This window comes from Haliotis cracherodii, unplaced genomic scaffold, assembly GCF_022045235.1.
Source record: "Haliotis cracherodii isolate W230 unplaced genomic scaffold, xgHalCrac1.p SCAF_2, whole genome shotgun sequence".
Taxonomy (NCBI): Eukaryota; Metazoa; Mollusca; class Gastropoda; order Lepetellida; family Haliotidae; genus Haliotis; species Haliotis cracherodii.
In genome coordinates, this window is record NW_027266275.1 from 36,904,949 (window position 1) to 36,921,296 (window position 16,348).

Below are 16,348 nucleotides of genomic sequence, written 5' to 3' on the forward strand. Positions count from 1 at the left end.
CTTAATGAATTTTTCAAACCCTAACGTCCATCAGAAAACTTTGTCCTCGCGATTTCTCTTAAACTATTCAGTGGATTCATCTCAAACTTAGCACATATAATCTGTGTCATATGGAGGGGTGCAGTCAAAAGAAAAAAAATGTTTTTATTAATTTTCCATTTTCTTAATGAATTTTTCAAACCCAAATGTCCGTCCGAAAACTTTGTCCGCACGATTTCTCTTAAACTATTCAGTGGATTCATCTCAAACTTAGTACATATAATCTGTGTCATATGGAGGTGTGCAGTCAAAAGAAAATTTTTTTGTTTTTTGTTAATTTTCCATTTTTTATGAATTTTTCAAACCCTAACCCTATCCTCGCTATTTAATTTGAAACTACTGACACACTAGGCGGGTCGGGGGTATTAGTGAGCCACTCTCACTTTTTTTTCTTGTTGACCCTATGATATTGCTGGAAAATTGTTAAAAGCGGAGTAAAAACATACTCACTCACTCACTCTTGTAACAGCCAGTCATCTTAGATGACACAATTTCCTTTGGAGAGTTGCACCTTTGGATTCCAAGATTTGCTCTGGTTATGTTTCTTGGTTTGTCAGCACCATACCTGCGCTCATGGGTTTTACCAAAGTGGTAAATGTCAAAGACCTGCATCACTTTGAGCTTTCCTCCTGACATGCCGTGATGCAACTGAAAAAACGTTCAAAACAGCGTTAAATCCCTCACACAACCAGTCAATTGTTTCCATTTTTCTGCTGCTTCAGATTCCAAGAAAATGTTCAGCATTTTAAGGTCTTGCGTGACGGATCAGGAAAGTATTTTATGTGGGTGGTGAAATTCAACTCTCTCAATGACCTAATCACCTACCATCGCACAGCATCAGTGAGCCGAGGACAGACAATTTACCTGAAGGACATGGTGGATGCCAACAAAGAAGTAGGTCATTTCCTTATTATTATATGCTACTCCACTTCTGATAGGGACATTTTTATCTTACCAAGATAAACAAAAACGATTTTCTTAATATGTCAAGTGTATATTCAAATATATCTGACTAACTCTATCAAAGTCATTTTGGAGTGGTATATTTGCAGTATCAAAAGTGTCTTGTCATCTCTGCTCCTGTTACCATGGTTACAGGTTTATAGACTGTATAGTAATTATTCCTTCCTTTGAGAAACAACCTGAGCATGCTGAACCTTAATAATTGATATGAGTTGTGTCGCTGTTGCTCATGCTATTAGATATGGTTTCGTATGCTCAAGCCTAATGACAACCAGATTATTCATGTAACTGTATTTGCGACGAGGGGCGGTCGGGTAGCCTGGTGGTTAAAGCGTTTGCTCGTCACGCCGAAGACCCGGGTTCGATTCCCAACATGGGTCCGATGTGTGAAGCCCATTTCTGGTGTCCCCCGCCGTGATATTGCTGGAATATTGCTAATAGCAGCGTAAAACCATACTCACTATTTGCGACAAGCCAGTTTGCTAGGGCCACCCTTCACAGGAGAGTTACCTCCCTTAGGGAACTACACTAAGCATGGTAGTAACAATATTGTGTGATGCTCATGCTGTCAGTTACTGGTTTGTCTGTGACAACCTGATGTACCAGTTAGGCTAAAAAATAAAAATAAAATGTTTCTCAGGCATCTGAGAATCACTTTACACTCTGTGCATCTGTCGTTTTTTATTGCAAATGAAACGAAATATTTTTCGAATTTCCTGGATTATATGACATGATTTTATGAAGCATAGGTCTGTAATCCACAAAATAATACTCACATTGTATGTAAGAACCAAGTGTTCCCACTTGTTCTGTTGATGTTCTTGGTAGATAAAATAAAAAGTGTTCCTGGTGGACCATGTTTACAGTGTCCTGCCTCTCTCCTAACTTTTCAGAAAAATGTACCAAGACACATTTAGAAACATTTATGGAGCCTTATTACTAATGCTTGGTTAGGGTAACTTGTATTTCACTGATAGGATCAATGAAGATGCTTTTAACCTTGATTTTACATTATTACATTGAAAGAGACCTGTGAAGATCCGGGGTAGAATAGGTCTTCAGCAACCCATGCTTGCCGTAAAAGGCGACTATGCTTGTGGTAAGAGGCGACTAACGGGATCGGGTGGTCAGGCTCACTGATTTGGTTGCATTGTATCCCTATTGTGTGGATCGATGCTCATGATGTCAATCACTGGATTGTCTAGTCCAGACTCGATTATTTACAGATCGCTGTCATATAGCTGGAATATTGCTGAGTGCGGCGTAAAACAACAAACAAACAAACATTGAAAGAATGACTAAAATACCTCTGTAATGAAGGAAATAATGAGTTAAAATAATCTAAATTTTTGCCCCAACTTACCGGTACCTGGCAAAGGGACTAGGTTTGGAATGCCAGATAAATCTCTGTAGATATAGGTACCATAAATCATCCTGACTTGTTTCTGATTCCAGATCTTTGTCAAGGCATTGTTTGATTTTTCCCCCCAAGAAGACGAGGAACTGCCACTAAGCAGGGGCGATACGGTCAAGCTGATACAGAAGGTGGACAAAGACTGGTGGAAGGGAGAGAAGGATGGCAAGACAGGATTGTTCCCTGCGTCATACGTCCAGGAATAAGAGGAACTCTCGCGAAGAGTTGACAAATTTGACTTTGGAGCTCAGTGCGGTTTGTGACATCAGTTTGCAGGACATTGTGGTGTAACGAAAGACACTCTGTTTAGATCACGCTCCTTGGTCAACCGATGCCATTGTTCCACCTCGAGACCACGCACCTGATCAGTAGAGGGGATGTTTGACTATTTACCCATACTCTCCTTATATGTCATTGTCATTGGGTACTGTAGAAGGATTGTCATACTTTGTTTAAATGGTCGATATTGATTTTTACAACAAAACAAAAAAAAGAAGAAAAATACTATAGAGGCTTGTGAAGTCGTGTTATCTGGTTCCGCTGCTGTTACAGGTAGAGATGAGTTGTAATACATCAGCTGAACATATTGAGATTTACCTGGTTGATCAGTGTTGATAGGATGTAGTGATAGGGATGATGATGATAGGGATGATGATGAAAATATGTCTGTATGTAAGGGGTGTAACAATTGGTTTAAATCACTAGTTCATACTGAGATGTGTCTGTATGTTAGGGTGTAACGATCGGTTCAAATCAGTACATCTGAACACTCGTGTTTAACAAAACAGTTCATACTAAGATATGTCTGAATGTTAGGGTTCAACAATATGATTCGTATTGAGATGCATAAGAACAAAAGTGTATGTACCGTAATGTGATCCTTGTATTGCAGAATGTACCATATTGTGATCCTTGTATTGCAGTATGTACCATAGTGTACATGGTTGCCATGGTTATACCTATTCAACAAAAAACTGATACAGACTGAGAAAAGGAGCAATTATTATGATCATTGTTCTGTTTTCCATGCTTATTGTATATGATTATTATGATTATGACTTTGAGATCCAGGAATTGTGCCGTCACCTATCATTTTTGGCTCGTATGTGTATTTGTTTGTATATGTTGTGTAGGTTAAAGTCAGGTTTGCGAGAACAATCTTTCCTGCTCATCTTGCATGTCACGCATCAGGTTGGTTCAGTAGTGTTCAAATGGGGTTAAGAGTCTTATTGAAAAGCCTAAAATCTGAAAATACTTAGAAAAGCACTTTAACAAAGTTGAATAAATGTAATAATTAAGGCTTGGATCATGATCAGGCTATTTTTAAAAAGTAAAATTTGAAAAAAATACTTTGCAAGGCCCAATGAATTAGGATAAAGAGCTTGGAAAATCCTTGAATTTTTTTTAAAAACAGGCTTTTCAACTTCCAAATGATTAATGCAGTTCACAGAAACATGTTCTCTTCTCAAATGTTTGTGAAAGTACACCATATCCTTCATAAACATATTAAAGTATGACTGGAGTTGAATGTATTTTGACACAAAGACATGTGTTTTGTGTTCATCTTTAGGAGTAAGAAATATATGATGTATTTTACCCTTGGTACTCAGAATTCTAGAATAATCCTAACTACTACTTTGTAGCTATAGTGTAGAGTGAGTGACAGTGAATGAAAGATGACATGTAGATGTAGGACTGTCATGGTTCACTGAACTAACGGTACATCACAACACTTCGTCGTCGTACACATCAGGGGGCACGGGTTGCCCAGTTGTCTAAAGGCGCCGCGATTCGCTGTGCAGAGTTGCGTCCCTTGGACACGCCAGAAACCTATGATTGTGGGTTCGAATCCCAGTTCTCCCCGATTATGCTTCTAGGTTTGTCAGCACCATAACCGTGCTCGTGGGTTTCACCGAAGTGGTAAACGTCTGAAACCTGCATCACTTAGGGCTTTACTCCCACATTAAGCTGACACGCCGCGATATAACTGTAATACTGTTAAAAGCGACGTTAAACCCAACTCACTCACTCACTCAGTACACATTGATGTCAATAGGTCATTTGTTAATTTAAGACTAAATTCCTCATCCCCAGAAGGAAAGTAATAGGTTTCTTTTTTTAGTGCTTGGACAAGAGTGATTATTACAGTATCCAATGCTCCATCATATCAACAGGCAGTTATGCATTGATGACAAAGCATGTTTATTTCTTGACTCACTCATTTCAACAAGTGGCTCAGTCATCTAAGATGTCGTGGGGCGGTTGGGTAGCCAAACCGATAAAGCGTTAGCTTGTCACCCGGGTCGGCCAAGGGTTGATTCCCAACATGGGTACCATGTGTGAAGCCCATTTCTGGTGTCTTCCTGCTGTGATATTGCTGGAATATTGCTAAAAGCGGCGCAGAAACCATACGCACTCACTCTAAGTTGTCGCAATTTGCTGTGCAGAGTTGTGTCTCTTAGGAATGCCGACACCAATGATTGTGGGTTCAAATCCCACGTTTGGTCTGGTGATGCTTCTAGGTTTGTGCACCAGAGTGGTAAACTTCTAAGACCTGCATCACTTTGGTGGGCTTTCCTCCCACATCAAGCTGACTTGTTGTGATAGAACTAAATTGTTGTTCAAATCACGTTTAATCGAACTCCTTCACTCACAGATTGTGTTTGAGAGTTCCTTATCTTGCATCTTACTGAGATGTAGTATAGTGAAGAATCATCGTCCGTGATGAAGTGCATCTTTGCAGCCCTAACCATGCTAACCTCACCATCTGTTACGTGGACAGTAGAATGACATGAGTCACTGCTGTCGTAGTCTGTGGAGACTTCATATTGAAGATCTTGGTGATGTCATTTCATGATAAAAAATGACTCTTTGTGCTAAGAAAGTTGATAAATAAGATGTATATTCAATGGAACATACAGGGATGCACAAGTGGCATTTTGTTTGAGAAGTATTCTGGAGGAGAATCGGAAATATGATTGTTTTGGTTACCATGGTTACTAGCTAATCAGCATTAAGACATCTATATTGTTGATGTAAATATTGTGGACAGCTGTTGTCATGGGGTCCTATAGAACAAGATCGTTATGATCCTGTATGGCGAAGGATAGGAACATTACTGATACGGAGACATATATGTAATGTTTGTTGTTTAATGGCGTACTCGGCAATATTCCAGCAATATGAAGGTAACAATCAAGTCTGGACCAGGCAACTAGGGCTGGAATGATTCCAAATGTACTACCCAGGTATCCAACACCCTATTACCTGGCCCTACTCTCACGAGTTGGGTACAAAATATCAAAATACCCGGTAGGAATTGTGTTACCGCAGCCCTGGCAAAAACTATTTAGATATGTAAAAAGATCTGATCATGCATAGACGCTTTGTCCTTACTCGTACATATTAAATTCAGAATGAATGCTTGCATAGTCAGAAAGAAATTAGTGACTTGTAGTGTAACCATGGAGTTTTATTTTTTGTTAATGTCATGAAACAGTATATCACGTGACTAACCATGGGTCCAGGTAGTTGTGTGGTACCTGGGTCCTACTCAGGACCCAGCCAATCAAGTTACTGTCCCAGCCCTACAGGCAATCCAGTGATATACTATCAACAAAGTCACAAAGTTGGACCACCCGATCCATTCGTTGCCCCTTTTTACCAGCAACGGTTGCTGGAGACCAATTCTGACCTGGAATCCCCACTGGGCACATCCATCTTGTGATGTACGTGCATGACTTTCTCATCAGTTTTTAACTTTTTGTAATTTAAAAAAACAGATATAGGGCTTTTCTTATTTCGTAAGTTAATTGTCTGAACTACAGTTTCATCTGGTCATTAGTAAATAAAATATGATAAAACTTGAAACGAAAAAAGGTATGTAAGAAAAAAGAGTCACCTGAGCAAGAACCTTCAGGTAGAACTGGATTAGAACCATACTGTATTTTGCTGCAGAGAATGGGCCTGTGTATCACCATGTGTAGTCATGGTGATTGTATGTATATTTGTCATAGGCACAATACTCAAGGTGACCAAGCCAGGCAGAGAGTCTTACAAAATGTACAATATTAGATTTCCTTGGCAAATTTCATTCCACTGCTAGAAGGTTACTAATCTCAGCATGTATATAGAAGACCTAACTTCTTGTGTGTATTGGACCCGACTTTAGCTGTTCGGTATGGATTACGCTTGTCACTATCACATCTTTTAAGACTACATGATTGACTGTTCAAGTGATCGTTATTTTGGCCTTTGACAAGTCATACATGTTCAGAAGAAATGTAGTATCCAGTATGGCAGGCTAATTGTGAATACGATGATGATGATGATGATGATGATGATGATGATGATGATGTCTGATGTGACTTTGGCATAACATATGCATGAAATAAGGTTTTGTAAATTAGGATCGGTAGTTTACAGATACAGAGCAGTAACATTTTACCTGCTGCTCAAAATAAGTTAAGGACCAACTGATTCTTTCATATTACTGTAGTTAATCAGAAATATGAAAGAATTTGGTGGTTGTTCCACTTTTTTTTAGTAGTATATTTGGGGAGCATCCTGTTTGAATTTGGCAAATTGGTTGTAACATTTCTCAACCACTGAAACTTTCAGGTAAGGATAACAATATGTACCACTCAGCTTCAGCAACTCAGCTTCGTCCAATGTGTTATTTTGAACCAGGCATGATTTAGGGTCACTCACAATAGGTTTTAACTTCTTGTTTGTTAACAATGTTCAGTAAGTGTTAATTATCTCGATTGTAGAACAGTTTGCACCTCCACATTGCAATTGAGCATGAGGAAGAGATGTTGAGTCTTCGTTACAACATTCTCATTCTGTTCAACAGCAGCAACTTCGCTGATTTAAACTAAACAGGAGCTTATGAACCTGATAGCGGATTATTAAGGGACAAATATGATGGGTGTAAGTCTACTTTTATTTGAGACTTATCAAGCCGGCTTGTACAGTCGATTATATTGAGCCATTACAGTGAGAGATTTTTTTATTACTTATTACAAATCATTTATATAAATATAATCTTTTTTATCTCATATCAAGTCTGACTTATTTCATGAATAAAATTGACTTCAAAATTGGTCAAAATAATTTTTCTTATTCATAAATTTGACCGCAAGCACTATGGTTTTGAAAACTATGATAATTATGAGTAGTACTAGAATCAATTGCAGAATTGTGTGAAAAATGGCATTGATGTGAGTGTTATGTACAAAGGATCACAGCTCAATTTGCCAATATTAAACCTTCATAGGTCAACATTCCTTGTTGAAATGTTACCATGGTTACCAGTGATGTTATCTGCTTGTTATGCAGCTTTGGAGACATATGTGTACAGAGTTGACCATTGTTAAATGTTACGGACAACTCCACGTTGAATTTTCACGAGTTGTTGATGCAGGGGAAAAACACACCTTTTTTGTCATGACTTTTTTCCTTCTGAATAAGAGAATTGGTTAAAGGGAACAATCCGACATGTGATATTGCTGACCAAACATGGAGATCATGAAGATATCGGTAGCGGCAGAATGTAGAGGAAGTGAAGTGAATCAGCTGACTTACCGTATTCGACGTAATAAGCGCCCAGGGCGCTCTCAAAATTAGAAATAGGGTTCTCTTATTAGAATGTTATTTTAGTGAAAAAAACAGTTGAAAGATAAATTTCATGCTTTATGCTGACAGCCTGAAATGTTTATGTACGACAGATATATTTTTCCAGAATTAAATGCCCATAATCAAGGGTGCACGAGTGCGTATTATACGCGAATAAATAAGTCTCGTGTACATTGATTAATTGAAAGGGGTGCTAATTGGGATTGTTCACTAGCCAATATCTTTTCAAATGTCGCTGTGGGCGCTTATTAGAGCGGGGCGCTTATTACGTCGAATATAGTAGTCAGTGGGTCAGACCAGCACTATTGCGTTTGACTTGATCATGTTGATGAGAAACAGTGACATCATTTGAAGTTTTGACATAATCAGGTGTAGTATAGTTATCGTAAGCAGAGTTGCATCCCTTTACCATGACAGGATCTGCTGATCTTGGGTTCAAATCCTGACTATGGTCTTTAGTGTGTCAGCTCTTCATCTGTGTGTCTTCCCCAGACTTTTCAAATTTCTTTGACCTAAGACACTTTTGGCATTCCTAACCTATTAAGGTAACAAACAGTGTTATAACTAAAGAAATGTTTAAAGAGATACTCACTTTTGACAGATAAGTGGTGTTGGATAAGAGGTCTTGAAGAATTGATCAAGCTTATCGGGTCAACTCTTTGAAACCACTATTTGGGATCTTGATATCTAGGAATTCTTCAAGACATCCTGAAAAAGTGCTACATTTAATCTGAGAAATGATCATGAAAAAAGGAATCGGTCAGGATCTGATCTTACATTGATGTCACAGAAAATTGGATTTCCGTGTATGACACAATAGTGCTTGACTGCATGCCGGTACCCCTCCTCACAGACACAGGGAGGAGAATGGATATTTGTTTTTTACCTGACACATCTTTGCAATGGAGCCTGGTCAATAATCTGGAGCTGTTTATAGGGGAAGCCATCAGATTTTAACAAATTTGTGGTCACTAAAATTCATGGAAATTCACAGATCCGCAGAAGATTCTCATCTCTGCAAACAGCCCTCATTTCTTGAATCGAGGTGTAGGGTGGCTGGTGATTTATGTTTTTACACTGTATTTTAAATAATGACAGCGAGAGAAACAATCTATGCTACTCAAAAGACGTTAAAGCACACACAATTTCTTCATATGACTATAGTTAAGCTGTCATGACAAACCAGATTAACTATAGTCATATGAAAAATATCATAATAAAAATCATGACGTAACAGATTACCTATAGTCAAATGTAAAGAATTGGTGTTTAACTTCTTTTGAGTAGTATATTTGTCTTCTTTTTAGGCTCATTTTTCTAAAATTTTGTACAATGACTTGAATCTCCAAATCTTAAAATAGTTGTTTATCTGCAGCTGATGATATGGCTGACTGTGTGTCATGTGGACGTGCCTAGCCAATCAGTTGGTAGCATATCTTGCCCAATCAAAATTCCCTTCACATTTGTGATATCAGTTCACAATTCATTGGCTGTACAATAAGATGAAGATGGTTGCATTATTGTGTCGACTCCAAGGGGTTCGGTCTTGTAATGATCTGTTGAAACTCATCAATAATGTAATGATAAATGAGTAAATTTATGTCAAAATTATAATAATTCTCATCATGAATCTGTTGATACATATGTGATGATGCATTATGACTAAACCAAAGAATAAACTAAAGGGAAACCGTAGTTGCAATTCATGTTGTTCTGATGATCCAATATTGTGTCACCCTCTTACAATGCTTAGAGTTCACATGTTCTTTTGAGAACAAGTTGTTTGTGTAAATGATTGATAAACTTGTCTGATTATATGTCAATAGATTATGTGACCTGAATACAGTTGAACCTCTTTAATCCAGATTTGTACACATCGTAAGTATGAACTAAAAAAAATTAAATCTAATTCAGATTAACAAGACATTGTGTTTTAAAGAAAATTATTTTGTGTGTGACCTTTCAGAAGTTGAGATTTCCACCATGTCCACAATAGCAAGATCTGTTTTACCAAGGTTCCATTGTATTCAGCATCACAACTAGAAATTATTGATTTGATCATTAATTATTGATTTAAGTGTCCTCATTATCTTTGTATTGTGTTTGCCAACTGTTGCAGACTGTTGATCAGTTTGTGTTTAAATGTGTATTGTACAGTCCCCGCTGTATTCCGTGATTTGCGGTTTCCGAATATTTTGCACAAATGTACCTATCTTGCAGAAAATCGCTTTTTGTGCAGAACTCATGCAGAAGTTTGCCTATATCAGCTGCAGAATTCGACAAATACACTGCAGAAGTTTAACATGTGAGTCAAAAGCTGGTTTTAAACGTGTAAATGTTATTATGTTTTTGAAGTGAAATTGACTTTGGTTCATTGCATGTCTGTATGTTCACACCAATGATCTCCAGATTCACATCCATAAGCTATTCTTGCCTTGTATAAGTTTATCATAAAAATGCCCACCACAAGTCAACCAGGTCAAAACTACGACATTCACAAAATCTGAACTTAAAAGGTTGCAGAATTGTATGCAGAATTATTAAAATTTGGTTGCAGAATTTACTCATTTGGACTGCAGAATTTAGATTGTGTTTTTGCCATGGAATACAGCAGGGACTGACTGTGACTATGACAGAGGCAGAACTCTGAATATTCCCACACACTTTGTACAAATACAGCCCCATTGTCAGTGATGACTGTGGAGGGTAAAAGCCCTTGATAAGCATCAGATGAACATGATACAGTCTGTGTGGACAATGTGGTTGTATTGCATTTGTACTATTTGTGTGTCCCCTGTGATGTGAATTTGCTATGGGTGATGGACAGTATTAAGTCTGTTCACTCACTCACTCACTCCATTGAAATATGAATTCTTACATGTCTTGTTCTCATTTACTTGCTATCAGTGTTCATAGTAAAGCAGTTATTTAACTGTTGAAACCAGCAGCTCATTTGTCAGCAGTGTTGAAAGATGCAGAATTTCTAAGGCCCTGCAATGTTTGTGTAGAGTTGCCTCCCTTACCCAGGCCAGGATCTGGGTAAAGTGTTAAATAGGACGTCTATCTCTTTGAGATTTGTTCCCACATTAATCTGACATGCCATGAGATAACTAAGTACTGTTACATCCGCTCACTCACTAACTCACAAATACTGTCCCTCACTCATATAGCCAAAGATCAGTATTTGACAAAGTGCTATATTCATGTAGCTTTGTCTGTGCTGCTAAAGTGACAGTTTTTAGCATATTTATGGCATGACTTAACTATTCCTTGCTTACTTTAAACACTTATTGCTAAACCTTGGGAGGTAGGTGGGTAGCCTAGTGGTTAAAGTATTGGCTCAGAGGACCAAGGCTCGATTCCACACTTGGTGCAAAAGGTAAGCCCTTCTGTGTGTCCTATATGCCTGGGCCCACTTGTACAAAGCCATCTTAGCGTTAAGATTATGTTAAGCCTATGTTAAAGTATGGGAGTTGCGATATCAACACTAAGATCGCTTTGTGCATGTGCGCCCTGGAATATTGTTAAGGTGTGACTTTAAACCAAACTTGCTCTTCACATCAGATCATCATTGCATAAAGTAATATTTGTCTGCAATGTTGATATATGTTTTGTACCATGCAAAGTTGTCAGCATTGGACGTTTTGCTCATTTTGTCTGATAGGCCTGCCCATGAGTTCCAGTGTTGTGGAGGATATAGAGCTGTGTGATCCTCTCCTCCTGTTGTGTAGACCCGACTTGTTCTGTCTGGTTTGTTCCCCCTCATGTGGCTGTTTCAGCCTGTGAATGATGGTTGCTTTCGAAGTCATCTCCAGTACATCATAATCCTAAATTTTCATACAACTGCTGTTTTTCTTATGAGGATGGATGTTTGAGTTTATGAATTTATGATTTTGCTTGCTTTCTTTAAAAATGTTAAAATTTGAAAATTGACTTCTTACAAAGAATAATTATGACATACTTTAGGTTTCAGGGACCATTTTGTTTTAGAACAGTAAAAAAAAAAGAATTATTCCGTTTCAGTTCAAAATAGCTGCCTATTTTGTAAATATTTTGGACAGGTATTTTACCCCATCAAATTGAAACATTTTTGTAATTTTATCATTGTGTCCAGGAGAGACGAGTTCATCATGTCAATATATTCCACTTTTGTAATGAGGAGGTTTAAATTTCTTTGTTTCCCAAATGGTGTCAGATTTTTGGGTTGACGAAATTGACATGATCAAATTAGTATTTGTACTTTGTACTATTTTGTAATTTTTCAAGTCAATTGGAATCTATTCTAGGATCAGTATAAAGATCAAATTTTGGTCCACTTCCAAAGGAAGATTTTCAAACCTTTTCATTGTTCACACAGAAAGTTTACTTTTTCAATATTAAACCTGTCGCCTTAATGCTCTGATTATACAAGACTTAGTACAAGTTGTGTCCTCAAGAAACTGGCTTACAGGTACTCGATGTCACTAAGTTAGTGCCCTGCTTATGTCTATATTGTTTTATTGCAAGTATTTCTGCACCTGAGATAAACAGGCATGGACTTAACGTCACTATAAGAGGAAACAGAGAGACATTAGATATATATTATATATATTACTCAAAGTTAAAGAACAGCCAATTCTTTAATATTACTAGAGTTAATTTGTCATGACATGACAGATTAATCATATGGAAGAGAATATATGGATGTCAACGTCTTCTTTATGAGGAACACATTTGCAGTTTATGCTTACTCCTTCATCACCTGACATGAAAGAATTGGGTGTTGTTTAACTTCTTTTGAGTAGTATGTATGATATAAGAACGTGGAATTGTCCTGCAGTATTGACATGTTAGAATGAATCGAAGTAAAGAGAAAATACCCACCTCTAGTGATGAGGCTTTGTCCACGTGACAGCATCTTTGAAGGTATTGAACTTCATCCTGAAGCCTGTCCTTCACTGCTATTAGTGTGATCAGAAGTACTGTTATAACAATACTGAGCTTTCATGTGTTAAATAAGAAATGATTTCAATATTACCAATACGTTGTTCCAGTTGAATATGCTGAATAATTGTACTTGACTAATAGTAACATTAACAGAAGCTACTGCTTTTACTGAGCTTGTACAATTATTTGCACTGTATATAATACTTGAAGTATTATACTCTATTAACTTGGGTGAGTGATCTTAATTGAAACCCTTCTAATCCGGACGATATGATTTCCCATAGAAATCGTCCAGATGAACATGTTTCCAGAGTAACAAATGAATGTTCCTGTAAACTTGATGTAAATGTTCTGGATTTTATGGGTTCTGGAATAACCAGATTTCACTGTGTATATGAATTGATTATCACACTAACACAACACTAACACTATAAATAACTTGCCTTTAAGCAAATATGCTTGTTTTCTGAAAAAGGGTTATTGATGGCATCATTATCTTGTAGAAATTTATAGAAAGTGTCCTTGGACTTAGTGAAGAAACCTTTGCCCAAATATAAATAGATTCTCGTTTTCCAAAATATTCAACCCGCTAGAGGGGGGTGCTCATTATACATGGGTGCGCACTATACTCAAGAAAATACGGTACCTGAAAAGTTAGATAGGGTTTCATTCTTATTACCATGGAAACAATGTTGGCAATAGAAACCTTGGGTGGTGGGGTAGCCTAGTGGTTAAAGAGTTCGCTAGACCAGGGTTCAATTCCCCACTTCGGTACAATGTGCGAAGACCATTTCTAGTGTCCTCTCTTACGTGAAATTGCAGGAATATTGCTAAAAGTGGCGTAAAATCCAACTCCCTCACTAACTGAATAGAGACTACTTGTGAGTAATTTGTAAATTAAATAGATCCATTGATGCCACTGTAGTATGAATGTACCATGTTGCTGATGAAATATATATGGGAATATGATATCAGTCTCTTGTGGACCATCTTTGACATGAGTTCAACACTGCTGAAGTATATCGACATGTTTGTTGACAGTTTTGGAGTAAAGGTATATTATATATGTCCTGGGTCCTGCAAGTCCTGCAGTACAATGGTAGCCTCTGTGATGTGCCAATGTTAAGGGACTGACTATATAGCATCTGGGGAAATGGAGGGGTTCGAGACTGAAAGCAAAACCTATTTTCTTTGAAAGGAACTAAATAATGAGAACATCCAGCATGTAAAGCGTAACAAAAATTACAATTATTTTATTTTATTTTTATTTTTTTGTGTGTGTGTGTGTGGGGGGGGGGGGATTTTTTTTTCTCACCCACATACCCCCCCCCATCCTGGTAATATCAAGTAGTCAGTCCCTAATTTACCCCCAAATGTGTAGTCAGGAGTGATTTATACCTCATGCCCACCATACTTACTGCAGTCTTATCTACGCTTGTGTCAAGTCTATTGTAAGATATGATGGCTCGGGAATGCATTCTGTATTAGGGGACTTTTGGATTTAGACATTACCCAATGTGTTTTTCAGCGACTAGTGTACAATGCTAACAGGATTACCTACATGCAGTGTGTGTTGGCCGTAGTCATTGCAGTGTACAGGCTGTGTTCCTGTTGCCAATGTCCGCCAGCATACAAGAGCCCGTATTTTTATATATTGTGCGTTTATATGACAGTTCTCACTGTAACCGTAGCTGTCATTTTGATATATACATGCTTACATCATTTGGCTCCGACGTAGATAATTTTAGTGTGTGCGTATCAGAGGTTTATCTGTACAATAAATTGTATACATACTTTATTTGTGAGTTGTTATTTTTGTGCAGTTTGTGGTGGGTGATGGAGTGAGTGATTGAGATGGAGTGAGTGTTTCATTGTTTGTTTAACGCAGCACTCAGAAATATTCCAGCTATATGATGGCGGTCTGTAAATAAGCAAGTCTTGACCAGACAATCCAGTGATTGATATCATGAGCATCGATCCACGCAATTGGAATGATGACATGCATCAACCAAGTCAGCAAGTCTGACCACCCGTTAGTCGCGACGGAGTGAGATGAGTTGGTGAGTGACATTATTTAATGCCAAAGTCAGATAAGTCTGTAAGTCGAGTTTGAACCAGGCAAACCAGTGATTGACAGTATGAGCACTTATCCCCAAGGGCACGATGACAGGCATCACCAGCAAGACAAGGCACCTTTTGGCAACCAACGGAGCTGGGCACCCAAGGGGCTCCACCAGAATAGGAAACCCCTAAGGCCTGCAATGTGGGCTTTCTTCCAATATTGTTATTCTTGGTCTCAGCAGCATTCATGTATCCCTTGGTTCCACCCAATTTGGAAATGTCTACCTTGATCAGTTCAGGCTGTCCCCCACCTTTTGCTGACATTGTTATTAACTGAAACACTGTTAGAAGCCATCCTTTTAGGCCGATCTCTCCCATCTGTGACGGGAGAAAGGGTAGCCAAGTGGTTAAAGTGTTCGGTCATCATGCTGATGACCCGGGCTCTATTCCCCACATGCTCCAAAATGTGGAAGTGGCAGGAGAGATTTCCCACGATAATACAGTGCATGATATCTCCATTGCATTAGGATAAATACTGTTGTCCTATGTGCAACCATAACTCAAAGGGCGTCCAGAGGTCTAGTTCCAGCAGCCATACAGTTACTGTCAAGCATTATGAGGTCGGAGATTGGAAAGACCGAGGTGGTCATGCCACCTCGATAAAACCAAGCAATGGTGGTCAGTGGATCCAGGGTATTTATCAACACAGAACGGGAACATAATGCTCTGGATAATCGAGGCTGACTTCTGTCTTGTGTTATGTGAGATTTCTACATCCTACAGGATTTCAGTTAACCATAAAGTCAACTAAAGTGAAGGAAATCCTGAACTGACCGGTCGTAGACATTTCCAATGTAAGACACTGGATCACTAAGGTTTGGTTGACTGGTTGGTTGGTTGGTTAGTTGTTTTACGCCGCTCTCAGCAATATCCCAGCTACATGACGGCGGTCTGCTAATATTCGAGTCTGGACCAGACAATCCAGTGATTGATATCATGGGCATCGACCCACGCAATTGGGATCGATGACATGCATCAACCAAGTTAGCGATGCCGTTAGTCGCCTCTTACGACAAGCATAGTCGTTTTTACGACAAGACTGGGTTGCTGAAGACCTATTTTACCTCGGATCTTCACGGGTCGGATCAGTTAGGAGGAGGGGATGACTTTGGAATATCTTGTAGTCCGCCATGGTCATCCATCGTCCATACCGTTTTATGTAATTGTATTGGATCAATAGCTTGCTGTGATGATGTCAAAGAGGACTTGATGGGCGATCTGCAGAATAACAAACTCGTAACCATTCTC

At 38.5% G+C, this 16,348-nt stretch overlaps 1 protein-coding gene across 1 annotated transcript in view; it reads left to right on the plus strand.

Moving 5' to 3' along the window:
- The window catches only part of LOC139468056 (growth factor receptor-bound protein 2-like), a 28,012-nt gene extending 13,752 nt beyond the window's left edge, over positions 1–14,260 (plus strand). Inside the window, exons 4-5 of the mRNA XM_071249755.1 lie at positions 762–933; positions 2,458–14,260. Coding sequence (XP_071105856.1) covers positions 762–933; positions 2,458–2,622 — 337 coding nt within the window. The 3' untranslated portion in view covers positions 2,623–14,260. The remainder of the gene's footprint in view (positions 1–761; positions 934–2,457) is intronic.
- The last annotated feature ends 2,088 nt before the right edge of the window (positions 14,261–16,348 follow it).